Here is a 12,814-nt window from a genome sequence, read left to right as displayed (position 1 = left end):
AGAAAGGCCATTTAATAAGCAAGTGTGTTAAATAGTCACTATTTTAAAGAGAATGACTTTAACTACTGGTTTAGTATTTAAATGGTTGGTACAATCCTGTAATATCCGAAAACAAACAAACCTGAAGTATTTGAGTTAAATGCTGTGATCCCTAAACTACTTAAAACCAAGAAGACAAACCTCATTCCTCATCACTGACTGGTAAAACTTTTAAAATGTAAAACAAATTTTATAAAATGGCTGCCTTCTGAAGAAGGATATCAACTTTAATGAAAAGATCTGAGGCTTCAGGTTTTAGGAAAGAAGCCGTCAGCTGCAAGATAATGAATGTCCTTCTGTTTCAATTCCTTAGTCAAAAAGATTAACTCTACACATGGTTAGGAAAATAATGTTTTTCTTATTTGGAGAATACATCTAAAACTCAGTATCAAACAGACAAACAGCAACAACAGAAAGGGAAACTACCATGTATCATTCTAATGCTTTCTACTTCTCCAGATCCATGTTATTTATATATTTCACCTGCTCTATTTTTAATGTTCTCCCAATAACATTTCCAGTGGGCCCAATTTGGAAAGAAGAGAATTACTATGCAGTCTTTTGAAGGCATGTTCAAATGTCAATGGGATGGTATTATGCAGTGGTCCCCAACCTTTTTGGCACCAGGGACCGGTTTCGTGGAAGACAATTTTTCCACGGACGGGGTCGGGGGAATGGTTTCAGGATGATTCAAGCACATTACATTTATTGTGCACTTTATTTCTATTATTATTACATTGTAATATATAATGAAATAATTATACAATTCACCATAATGCTGACAGGAGGTGGAGCTCAGGTGGTAATGTGAGCGATGGGAAGCAGCTGTAAATACAGACAAAGCTTCGCTCCATTGCCTGCCACTCACCTCCTGCTGTGCGGCCCAGGGATTGGGGACCCCTGGTATAATGAGTTTTCTGAGCAGCTCTAAGAGTTTAGCAAATGCCCTCTGGCAAAGGAGACTGGTAAAGAAAGGAAGGAAAAGTGTCAAATGCAGATGTGGGGAGCTGGGTAGTATTTAGTGTGGGTAGTGTTGGGGGGAAAAAAAGAGAGTGAACAAAGAAAGGAAGATAAAAGTAAAGAAAGTATGCTGAGGAATTATGAAAGAGCTCTGTCAATAAAAAGATCCTTTGACTCTTGTGCCTCAAAATGCCCAAACCTTTGAGCATTCCACAGACCAAGTCAATTTGTAAAAACTTTGTTAGCTACATGCTTGCTATTCAATTTGTGAATAAATAAAACCCAATCTAATAGTTACTAATAATCACATCTTTAGCGTCACTGGAAGATTTAGAAATCACACACTTTTATGTTTCTGAATAAGTCACATTCTTTTATGACTTTCTTATTCTCATTTTTTAAAATACAATAAACGTTCTTTTTCACTACTCTTCCTACATTCAAAGTCATGAATTGATTTCTAAAAACATGAATGGCATTATTTATCTTAAGATACCCAAATGGGGGGGCACAAGGTATGCCAAACTTATCACTGAGTGGTTTCCCTGGATGAAATCTAACTTATTCAAATAAAGAAAATATTTCAAAAATTTATTTGTGATACTTACAAGACTAAATTATCACTAAAGTCCTCCCGATTTTCTTCTTTATTGGCTTCCAAGAAGGATGGCATTTATGCAAATGCCATCTGTGTGCCCCTGAATAACCCTGGAACTGTCAGTTATATTTAATATCATCACAACTCCAAACTGAGTAAATGAAGATGTATTTAAGAGGCTGGCTTTGGTCCCTAGGCTGACTCTGAAGTAGAGACGGTGATTTCTTTGATGACAGCAATGCTGCTTCTTTCACTTTTGATTCCCGGTAAGATTCTGGTTCACAGTAAGAATATACTGACTGCCACATTACAGTTATTTTCTACATAAGAAAGTGTAAGCATTAGAAAGCGCTAAACGTACTATACACACACACACACACAGTGGAATAAAAAAAAACAATTCATACATTCATAATAAGGAGGACAGAGACACACGGATAAGTCATTGCTAATATGCATCATGAGAGGTGAGTATAACCTAAAATAATAATTTTTAAAAAATCCATTACCTGGTTGTTTGGCAACCACAGTTATCTAAAAGAAGAACAAAACAAACCTACAAGTTCTCACAGAATTCTGTGGAACGTTTTGGAAGGAAGAGGAGGCAATGCATTTGTAAGGAAATTCGACTTCTGCATTGTGTAAGACATCCTTAATATATAAAGAAATATTAACTAAAAATCCAAAGTTAAACCATGTTACTCATGTCAAACATGCCACTCAGCAATATCTCTGGTTACCTGTACCCATAATTTATACTACTCTAAGGGAATAAAGGACAACTATATTTTCCAAACTGTATTAACAAAAAGAAATAGTTATAAGAAAAAATATTAAGAATAAAAATAAGCTTATTCAATTTTAGTGACTCCTAATTAGACCTGTTCAGTTTACCTTCACTAACACAGCCTGACCTACTGTCAGCTTCCCACCTGCCATCACACACACAGGTGGCAGCATTGTTCTTGGAGCCCCTAATGGACGCAGGACAGCTAACAGCAAAAGGTGAGTGAGGAAAGTTTAACTGAAATTTAATAATTAGAATAATCAAGTAAACAAAATAAACTTGGAACGGGAAGTAAAACCTCTGGAAAAGGTACTGTGAATTTTCAGCAATGTCTGAGAACTTCAAAAACCCTTCGATGTTGAAACTCTAATGCTAAGTATGAATTTTAGATTGGCAAAACAATTATATCCAGTCTTTAAAAACATACATGTTCTTTTGTTCACCTTAAAAAAAAAAGAATATCCTATTCAATTTAAGAAATATGTAAGCAAACATATGTTCACTTTCCTTTGTCCCTACCGTCCTACACTCTGTCACTCATTTAGTTTGTTAAATGGACAGGAAACGCACCATATCCCCCTGCTTGGATGGGTGTTTTTGGAGAAGCACAAGCATACAGACTAAAATCCTCTGTTTGGAAGCCAGCCCGATTCAAAGAGGGTTCGGATGCACTGCGGTGAATTTTTGGCAATGAGCGGGCCAGCAGCTCAATAGAGGCGAGAATCTAAAAAAAGAAAAAAAGAAAGAATGATGAAAATCTAGGTGGTGTTAATCTTTAAGAGCCCCATCATACTCTACAAGAAAGCATATGAAATCTTATAATACATTGTTTTCACTATTATCTCAAATGCCTGGAAAATAGTAAAGAAACTGATACTTTTCCTTAAAAAGAAGAGAAAATTACCAAACTATTACAGCTTTACTCTCTATAAACTGAATGGGAAAAGTAACCCATAGTTAGCTTTTCTTTACATTTTATAATTTTAGATCATTTGCCAGCCTTGAAACAGTAAATAAAAAAAAATTTTAAATCAATTATATACCTATTTCTCACAGACCACAAGTCCCTTTTGGGAAGAAGATGGAGCATAAATAACGAAAGCACTATATAACTTCATAAACAGAACCATTAGAGCAACTTATTCTTTAAAGAAATTTAGTAATGGGAAATGTCTTACACACACATAATTAAAAACAGGGCCCCAATGACCCAGAATGCCAGCACCACAGGAGTGAGAAGTGACAGATGAATACCTATAAGTGAGAGAAAAGATAGGAAAACTCTACAAGTAGACACCGATGCACAAAATGTAGAAATACAGCACATTTTTAAGGTACAAAGAAACCGGTTATGACTCTTGAAGGCATACAGTATGATAATGCATGAAACATACATATAAAAGGCTTGGCACAATGCCTGGCATATAGTAAGTACTCAATAAAACTTTAGCAGCCATTATTACTACTACTATGATTATATACTATATAGTAGTATTATACACATTATATACTACTATTATTATTTTTCTCAGCTACCAAAAATTTTTTTGAAGTTAAACTGTAATCTGTAGAGTGATTAGTATAAGAAGGCAAAGAAGCAATGTTACAAAATTTTTAAAATTATAAGCATAACACACAAATAAAAATTCAAATAATGCAGGAAAGTATGAATGCTACCTTCCAGGGGTAACCACTGTTAAGGAGTCTATACTTTCTTCTGGACCTTTCCTATGCATAAACATGCACATATGAAAATAGAGCCCATCCCCTCCCTCACCACCATTTAAAGTGGTATCACAGTACACATTTTTCTGCATTGCTTTCTTTTTCCCTCACTGACATCCAAGCCATCTACAGAGAGATACCTTGATCTTTATGTCTTTAACTTTTCCAGTTACAGTTAACAGTCTTTATCCGGATACCTGTGGGGGCAGATTCTGTAGCATATAGCATAGATTTTCAGGAGTGGAATTACCAGAGCAAAAGGTGTATGTATTTTAAGTTTATGGAGTCTACCAAGTCCTTTCAAAAAAGGTCAAACCAATTTACATTCTTACCAACATTCCTTCCTTACTTCCCAACATTGTACCCAATGCTGGATACTATCAATCTCAGAGACAAAATCAAAATGTATTTCACAATTGTGACTTTGCATTTTACTGATTATCACTGATGTTATTATTCCTAACATCCTGTGCTTAAGTTCATTCCGCATTTGTACTTCTTCTGTGAATCACCAGTGCATATTCTTTGTTGATTTTCCTTTGATTACCTTTTACTTATGGATTTGTAGGAGTCCTCTGTATAGCATAAACACTCTTTATTATACATGCTACAATTATTTTTCTCAGTGTTTTCCTTTCAATATTATTTTTACTATATAGAAATTTTAAAATGTTTAATGTAGTCATACCTGCTAACCTTTTCCTTTATAACTTCTGGATTCTGCCTCTTGCTTAGGAGAGCCTTTCCTACCTTAAGGTTATAAAAATGATTTGTTATTTTATAGTTTTGTTTTTTACATATAAACCTTTAGCCATCTGAAATTTATGTTTGTGTATGGTATGAAGAGACATCCTGTAATGAAAATTTAAAAATAATACTTAAAAGGGGCAGCTTTTAATAATCTGGAATACTCATATATGTATTTCATTTTCTGATACCATGAAAAGAATAAAATATTACTTATATTAAGAAATATGACCATTTTGTCCCTTTTAATACCATTTGAAAAGTGAGCCTAAGGATATAATCTGCATTATTAATGTACATCAACCACGTTTAACAGGAAACCCTAGCACCTGGAATGTGAAAAGAGAACAGGGTGCAGAGTCCTGCTCACAATGGCCAACAATACCGGTCGTTTACTTTGATGGTCTTAAACCAGTGGTTTTCTGGGTTTAAAAAAACCCAACTCTTCCTCAAAGGAATAGTAACGTAGAATTCCAATATGTAAAACATATAACTACCTATGCAGCCATTCAGCCTCCCCTCCCTGCTCTGGGACAAGCCCCTGAGAGACTTGTTAAAAGCAAAAATTCAATCTTTAATTCTTTAGATAGGGATAAAAGATTCACACATTCCTGTAACACTGACTTCTAAGAAACTGAGCTAGGACTGATAGCATTCACAAAGGACCACATGGTAGCTGAGTTATGGGAGTCAGCACTTCCCACCTGAAAACTGTACTGACTCATTGGGACAGATTTATACAGCGCTATCGTGATTTTTCTAGGCATTATAAAACACGGAATTTATATTACAATATCTACTACAGCTAAACTTTCTAAGACTGTTCAGGTACTTAGTTCCAGTTCATGAGGCTTATGAAAGATTATTAAATTGAGGGCTTTAGCCTTCCAACTTGAAAAGATAAAAAACAATGGAAAGTTTCCAAGAATCAGAGAACGGCAGACAGTACCACCAGTTGCCTTCTCTTTTTGTCCCAGGTAAAAATGCCCCTCAAAAAAACCTAACATTAAAGGGATGCTTGCAACCTGTTTAATTTTACCATCAAGAAGAATAAAAGTAGCAGTGCACAAAGTGTAGTCTGTAGAAAAACTATTTTTATACTAGCACTAAGATATTATTTGCCTTTTTTACTTTCATTATTTTACAAGTGTAAGTGGAGTTTTCAGAGGCTATATAATGTAAGATATTGCAACATAATGAATGCAAAGCAGAGAATCCAGCTATCTTCTTTTTGCAGAGATTTGCGAAAAGTCTAAAACAATGCCACTTTTTTCGAAATTTTTTTGTTTGGGAAAATATAATTATTTTTCATAAAACATTATTTAACATGTAATGGTTTTATTATGTTTAAATAAATTTATAAATAAATATTTTAAAAAGTATTAATTTCTAAAATGGGAATTACTACTTACACAAACAGAAGGTCTTTGGGGTTCTTCAATAATTTTTAAGTGTAGAAAACAGTTCTGAGACCAAAAAGTTTGAGAACTGCTAGACAAAAGCAAAATCTTTCTGAATATTTTGTATTGGGATCCTAAGTTTTTAGGTGTACCACTGTTCAACCTTTATAAAATCACCTTTATGTGTTTACTTATCTGGAGTCTGCACATAATCACATGGAATCCAAATCCGTAAAATACAAACTGTGCTCTAAAAAGTGCTTAAAAATCTGCATCAGAATATTAGTCTGTCCTTCTAGGTAACATAAAGCTTTTTCTTACTTGGGGAAAGAGTGGTCTCTCATCTCTTTTCTTTTTTAGGCACTCTGCCATTAATCTCTTCATGGCTTTTGGACAGTTACTCCGTACCTTACTGAGATCTGGAGATAGATATCCTCGTCCCACCATAAAAATTATCTGGGGAGGAAAAAAAAGGCAAATCATATAACCTTGTAGATAAGTTGAAAAATATATAAACATTGTAAATTCAACAAGCTGTGCACTTATGACATGTACTTTCCTGTATGTACATTACACTTCAATAGAAGGTTAAAAAACACAATGCTACTAGTATTCTGATTCCTATACACCATAGACTGTGGGGAATCAATACTTAATGTGCTGCAAGGCGAAATCTTCATGACCCCTGGACTACTGCAAAGGTCTCCTAACTGCTCCGCATGCTTCCAGTCTCTCCTTATCCAATCCATTTTCCCACTGATAGTAATCATTCTGAAACACAGATCGGGCCTCTTCTACTCAACCAAAATAGTTAACCTTTTTAACAGTTGTTTTGGCATCTGAATTTTAAATTCTTTTGTTGAGGAAACTCTAATGGGGCATTTAGTTATATAAGTCTGAGAACCAGACCCTCCTCCAGAGGGAAGGTAAAGCTACTGGGAACTAAAATTTAATGTTTAATAAAGTAAAAAGCCTTGTCTTCCCTGGGTACAGAGATTTATAATTTTTCTGATTTCTTACATTTCTAATTTTCTGACTTGTGGTTCTTTTGAAAGTGGGCAGAGACAGATGTTAACAGTCTTAGGTGTCACGGAAGAGAGAGGGGTTTTGATCTTACAGGGAATAGGTTCAATAGGGACAAACTAGAGGCTAAGGTGGAGAGAGCCAGTCAGAGATCCCAGGTTACAAGGTAGAACTGATAAATTTTAGGAACAGTCAAGTCTGATATGCTATTTTATGTTATTTCTTGTTTGGTGCTGTAATAACCCTTACTTAACTATAAGATGATTTGCCCAAGCACCACTAAAGTGAAGATGTAAAGTTTAACCTCCTTTCCATCTCCTCTGTCACAACTGCCCTTCTCCCACTTCACAAAAGGCACACCTTTTACCTACATGGAATTTAACTACCGTGCACACTGCGTCAGTGTGTAACACTGCTGAGGGTACCAAAGGGATGCTTCCAAATATTGGTCTAACTGGACTCTAATGAATGGGTAGCAAATCCCTTTGCAAGACAGTTGGTTTCCAATTCTTTGCTTTCAGCAAAATTAACTGAACTGTCAGCTGATTGTTAAAATAATTTTAAATGACAAGTTATTATATAATTTTTGGTATGCTATAGAAATGAGTTCAAATAAGCAGTGATATGGTTATGGTAAAGAACTAATCTTGCCCAAAGAGAGGGCTGGCCTTTGCCTTTGGCTCCTGGGAGGTAATCCCTAAGCCCTTGTAATGTCCTGCCTGTTAAGAGTGCCTTTGTTTATCTGGGAGTCTAAGGTCATGTCAGATAGTCTATGCTATCAATGTGATTCTACAGAGGGGGCTTTAAGTTATATGGTATCAGCTTGACCTCTGTAGAGGCTAAAAACTAAGGTCAACAACAGAGGTGGTCAATTGTTATCTACGTGACTGAGGCCCAACAATAACTCAAGGCTCCAGTGAATTACCCTGGTTGGCAACACTTCCTGCACATTGTCACGCATGACTGCCAGGAGAACTGAGTGCTGGCCACAATTCCACAGGAAGAGGACAACTGGAAGTTCCCTATGTGAAACTCTCCTGAATTCTGCCCTATGTGCCTCTTCCCTTGGCTGATTTTAATCTGTATCCTTTTGCTTTAATAAACCATAACGTGAGTATTAACAACTTTCAGTGAGTTCTATAAGATTTAATGAATTACTGAACCTGAAGGTGGTCTGCTGAACTCTGCATGTGGTTATAACAAAACTCCTGACTTTCCCATATTCTTATTTATTTGAACAATATTCCTCAGCACTTACTTCTTTAAAAATAAAACTAGAAGGACTGACGCTAAGTCCCAGCTTATTCTAGCAAAGGTCATATTTTTCACAAATAAATGACTGAAGAGAAAACAAAAGCCCCATGTTGCTCATTAAGAAACACACTTCCAATAAAATTTTACCTGTTTCTTTATATCAAAACTCATGTTATTTTCATCAGTTATATATTTAATAATTATTAATAGCATAATTTGGAATTAAAAAAGTTAACAGCCTAAAGTCACTGGGAAAAACTTTTTTAGTTCTAAATTTAAGCACTTTTTTTGTTGCAGAGATATAATTTGAATGAGCAATAAAAGGGTTTAGAGCACACAAATATGTTACATTAGGGAAAAAATTCTGTGGAGGAAGTAGGATACAAATAATTTACAGACAAAAAAAGAGCCATGTAAAATTCCAAAAACTAATGAAGAGGTTTTTTATTTTTATTTATTTATTTTGCGGTACGCGGGCCTCCCACTGCCGCGGCCTCTTCCGCCGCGGAGCACAGGCTCCGGACGCGCAGGCTCAGCGGCCATGGCTCACGGGCCCATCCGCTCCGCGGCACGCATGATCCTCCCAGACCGCGGCACGAACCTGCGTCCCCTGCATCGGCAGGTGGACTCCCGACCACTGCGCCACCAGGGAAGCCCGAGGTTTTTTATTTTTTAAACAAGTGATGATGGTAAGAATCAAATCAGTATGACGTTTAGATTTTATTTGGTACATTTAAAAGAATGATATAATGCTTTTTTTTTGAAATGTCAATATAATACACTGGAAATTACATTCTTTGCAACTATTTAAGCTTAAAGGAAAGGTCTTTCCTGGATGTAATTCATGGATAGAAAATTCAAGTAGCACTTAACTACAAAATCAATAGCTCAGTTTGAAATTCTGGGACTGGTTATTTTCATTCTCCATCTACAGCCGCACTCCTGGTATCCCTACCCCTTCATTCACTCCTCTGTGTTACTGGAGCACAGGTCTGCTCATCCTCAACATCACCCCTGCACTGCCTCAACAGAACTGAGAGCACAGCCTGTGTTTTATTCACCTTTGCATCCTTCTATATCTCACAGCTTTTGCATACAGTAGATATCAAAATTTTTTATTAAAATAATTTGCATGTTGATAAGACACTGGTACTTATTATCATTTTCTGTCTCCTTGAGATCTTGTGCTTAGAACCCAGCCACCATACTGTGAGAAAGTCCAAGGTTCCTGTGAAAAAGTCGTCACAGAAAGACCCATGTCGAGAAGAATTGAGGCCCCTGGCCCTCGGCCAAGACTAAGCTTCCAGCTGACGGCTAACTGGTCACATACCTTCTCAGGTATGTTTTCAAGCCATTTTGGAAGTAGATCCTTTAACACCCAGTGAATCTACCACAGCCAATAATACCATATGAAAGAGATAAGCCTTCCACACTGAGAGAAGCTCAAATTGCAGATTTACAATTTGTCTAAGCCACTACGTTTTAGGTGGTTTGCTATAGCAATGATAACTGGAATTCACGTGAAATAATAAATGTTATGCTATTTTCTTCTAAGATGACACAGCACGTCTGCTCCAATAAAAAAAAAGCCAATATACCTAGCTTAACTGAGCACATTATTAATCCCAATTTAGTAAAGAAGCTGCACTGAAAGAGAGCAAAACAGAATGATAAAGAGGGGGAAAAAATGACAAAGCAATTTCTCAGACTTTCGGCACTAGGGTAAGTGAAGTAAAAAGGCATGCTACTCTGCAAAGTAACATAGAGGTGGGTCATCCCTCAAGGAGCTAAGAAACCTGTTTTAGGAAAGAACTCAATCTTTGTAACTGTTAAGGAATTCTTTAGTTCATTCTCTTATTTTTAATAATTGAAAAAGAAAAGATACCTAGAGAGGTACAGTGGCCAGGTCATGCAGGTCATGAGTCCAAGGTCTGCCATTACATCACACTGCTTTACCAGAGTCCTGCCTTGAATTTACAGGCAAAACCTGCCACCTCAGACTATGGGAGGGTGAGAGTATAGGGGCATGGGTCATTACCATATTATATGGTAATGAAGCAGCTGTCCCATCTCCCATGGAAAAAAAAGAATATTCCTAGATTTTCAAATAGAAGTCCAATCTGAGAGCCATGGAGATCAAAGTATGAGAGAAAGAAAAATCAAATCAAGGAGATGGATGGAACAGTACCTGGGGGTTACTTCACTGAGGATGACTAGAGTTACTGATTCAAAAGAGGGAGTTCCATGGAAAGCGCCACTTGAAGAAAGCAGACTAGAAGGTAATGAAGTAGAATGGGGATGATGGGAAGAGTATATAATGCTTTCATATCCTTTTTCTTCATCAAATACTTCGTTTCAGACTGGCATATTCCAGAAGGCTCTAACTATACTCCCAGAAAGAATTAACTAGTAAAGGCCTTACCCTTCTGTTGGTCACTCACTTACTTCTCTCATGGAGAGTAAGCCCTTGCCACATCATTTATTATACTCCCATGGAGGACAAAGCACCTAAAATGCCAAGAAGTGGATGAGTGCAGAACTCTGGGACACTTTTTCCATATTTTGGAGACACTACTACTTATTTCCATAATATAACTTTATTATTTCATTAAAATAAACTTATTTACTGACAAATGGATTTCATCCAGATCTTAGGTTCATAAATTTTTATTATTTGTAGTCTCTATGATAAATCAATTAAAACTAAACTAAAATTCCCTCGTAATTCCTCTAGAAGAACAGAATGCATAGGAAAATTAAACACGGCATGGGGTATTATGCTGTATGGTTGAGTTAATAAGACTGTAAAAGGCAGAGCACGTGAAGCTGCTAAATTAGAGACAATCTTGCTCTTCAGACTGCTATCGTCAAATCAATCATCTCAGTGATCTAGGATCTGTCACAAGTACACTAAGTGCAATGTTTCAATGTTTTTATGTTCTTTAGCTACTATCTTGGTCCGTCCTGAATCGAAGTTTCATGGAGGCTTAAAAGATCAGATCATCAGAAGCCAGGTCATAGATTCCTTTTTAACACTTAAAGCTATAATCCAACACTCTAAAGCTATGAAAGTAGTTAGAAAGACCAAACAGCAATTTAAAAAATTAGTTTTATGCTGACTTATGTAGAAAGGCAGTCATTTTTAAAATTCTCAAAATAGAGAATCAAGACCACTGTTGGGTAAGGGCCATATGGTGATTCAATAAGCATATGCAAAGTATATGACAACTTAGATTACTTCTCTGATACCACATGATAGTTATAAGTTCTTAGTGAGAAAGCTACTCAGTATCTTCAGAAAGCTTCAGTATCACCAAAAAGACTGAGAGTTGAACTGTTGACCAAAACACTACTAAATGAAGTAATATATTTATACATTAAAAATTATCATTTCATTAGGTTGGGAGGTTATGATCAAACACATAAAACACTCATGCTTTTGAAGATTCTTTACACTGGTGATTCTCAACTTTGGTATGTATCAGAAACAACTAGCAAACTTATTAAAAATGCAGATGCTTGGACCCACCCCACTGAATCAGAATCTACTCCAGCATCTCCATTTTTTAAACAAATTATCCAGGTGATTCACATGTACATCACAGTATAATGTATAAATATTATTTAATCACAGTTTATATGGTCAACTATTGTTTTCTATTATATTAACTGTAATTGCGGCAATCTCTCTACACACACACACACACACACACACACACACACACACATGCACTTTTAAAATGTTGAGGTATATGAGGTAATTTCAGTAAAGACAATTCATTTTTCTTGGCCAGTATTAAAAGACTAGGTGAATTTAATATGGCTGGGATCGAAAAGGCAAAGAGCTGCACGAGGCTATACTTTGGAAGGTAAGGAACAGAGAACAGAAACTTTTAGGAAGAGAGAAATAAAAAATTCCCTCCTACTTGAATTCTCACCACAGAAAAATGAAAGCATGATGTAACAGTCCTTTCATTTACCTAGTTTTAAAAATTTAAGAAGTATGGAGAAATCTTAATAATTTTAAAAGGATTTGATATAAAGAAGTTCAGAGCTGAGGGCCTGGCTCAGAGAGCACAATCTGTGATAGAGTAAAAGGGATAAGTCCAGATGCTGTAGCAGCAGAGCTCATTCTTCTAACTGTGCCATGGTCAAGAGGCATGAGGTATAATCATTATTGCATCTCTAGTTTCTAGTCAGAAGATCAGGAGTTTCACTCCACTACAAGATTTAAGCATGGTATTTCCAGGAAAGGCCTTACATGCTACTATTACTGCCAAC

The 12,814-nt window shown here is 36.1% G+C and overlaps 1 protein-coding gene across 1 annotated transcript in view; it reads right to left on the bottom strand.

The window, feature by feature from the left end:
* BRAF (B-Raf proto-oncogene, serine/threonine kinase) overlaps positions 1–12,814 on the bottom strand; it is a 156,021-nt gene that overhangs the window by 4,985 nt on the left and 138,222 nt on the right. The window contains exons 17-18 of the mRNA XM_060156529.1: positions 6,578–6,712; positions 2,955–3,108 (exon numbers count right to left, since the gene is read on the bottom strand). Coding sequence (XP_060012512.1) covers positions 2,955–3,108; positions 6,578–6,712 — 289 coding nt within the window. The remainder of the gene's footprint in view (positions 1–2,954; positions 3,109–6,577; positions 6,713–12,814) is intronic.

This window comes from Lagenorhynchus albirostris, chromosome 8, assembly GCF_949774975.1.
Source record: "Lagenorhynchus albirostris chromosome 8, mLagAlb1.1, whole genome shotgun sequence".
NCBI lineage: Eukaryota > Metazoa > Chordata > Mammalia > Artiodactyla > Delphinidae > Lagenorhynchus > Lagenorhynchus albirostris.
Note: the sequence above shows the minus strand (reverse complement) of the source record. Positions and strands in the feature narration are given on the sequence as shown.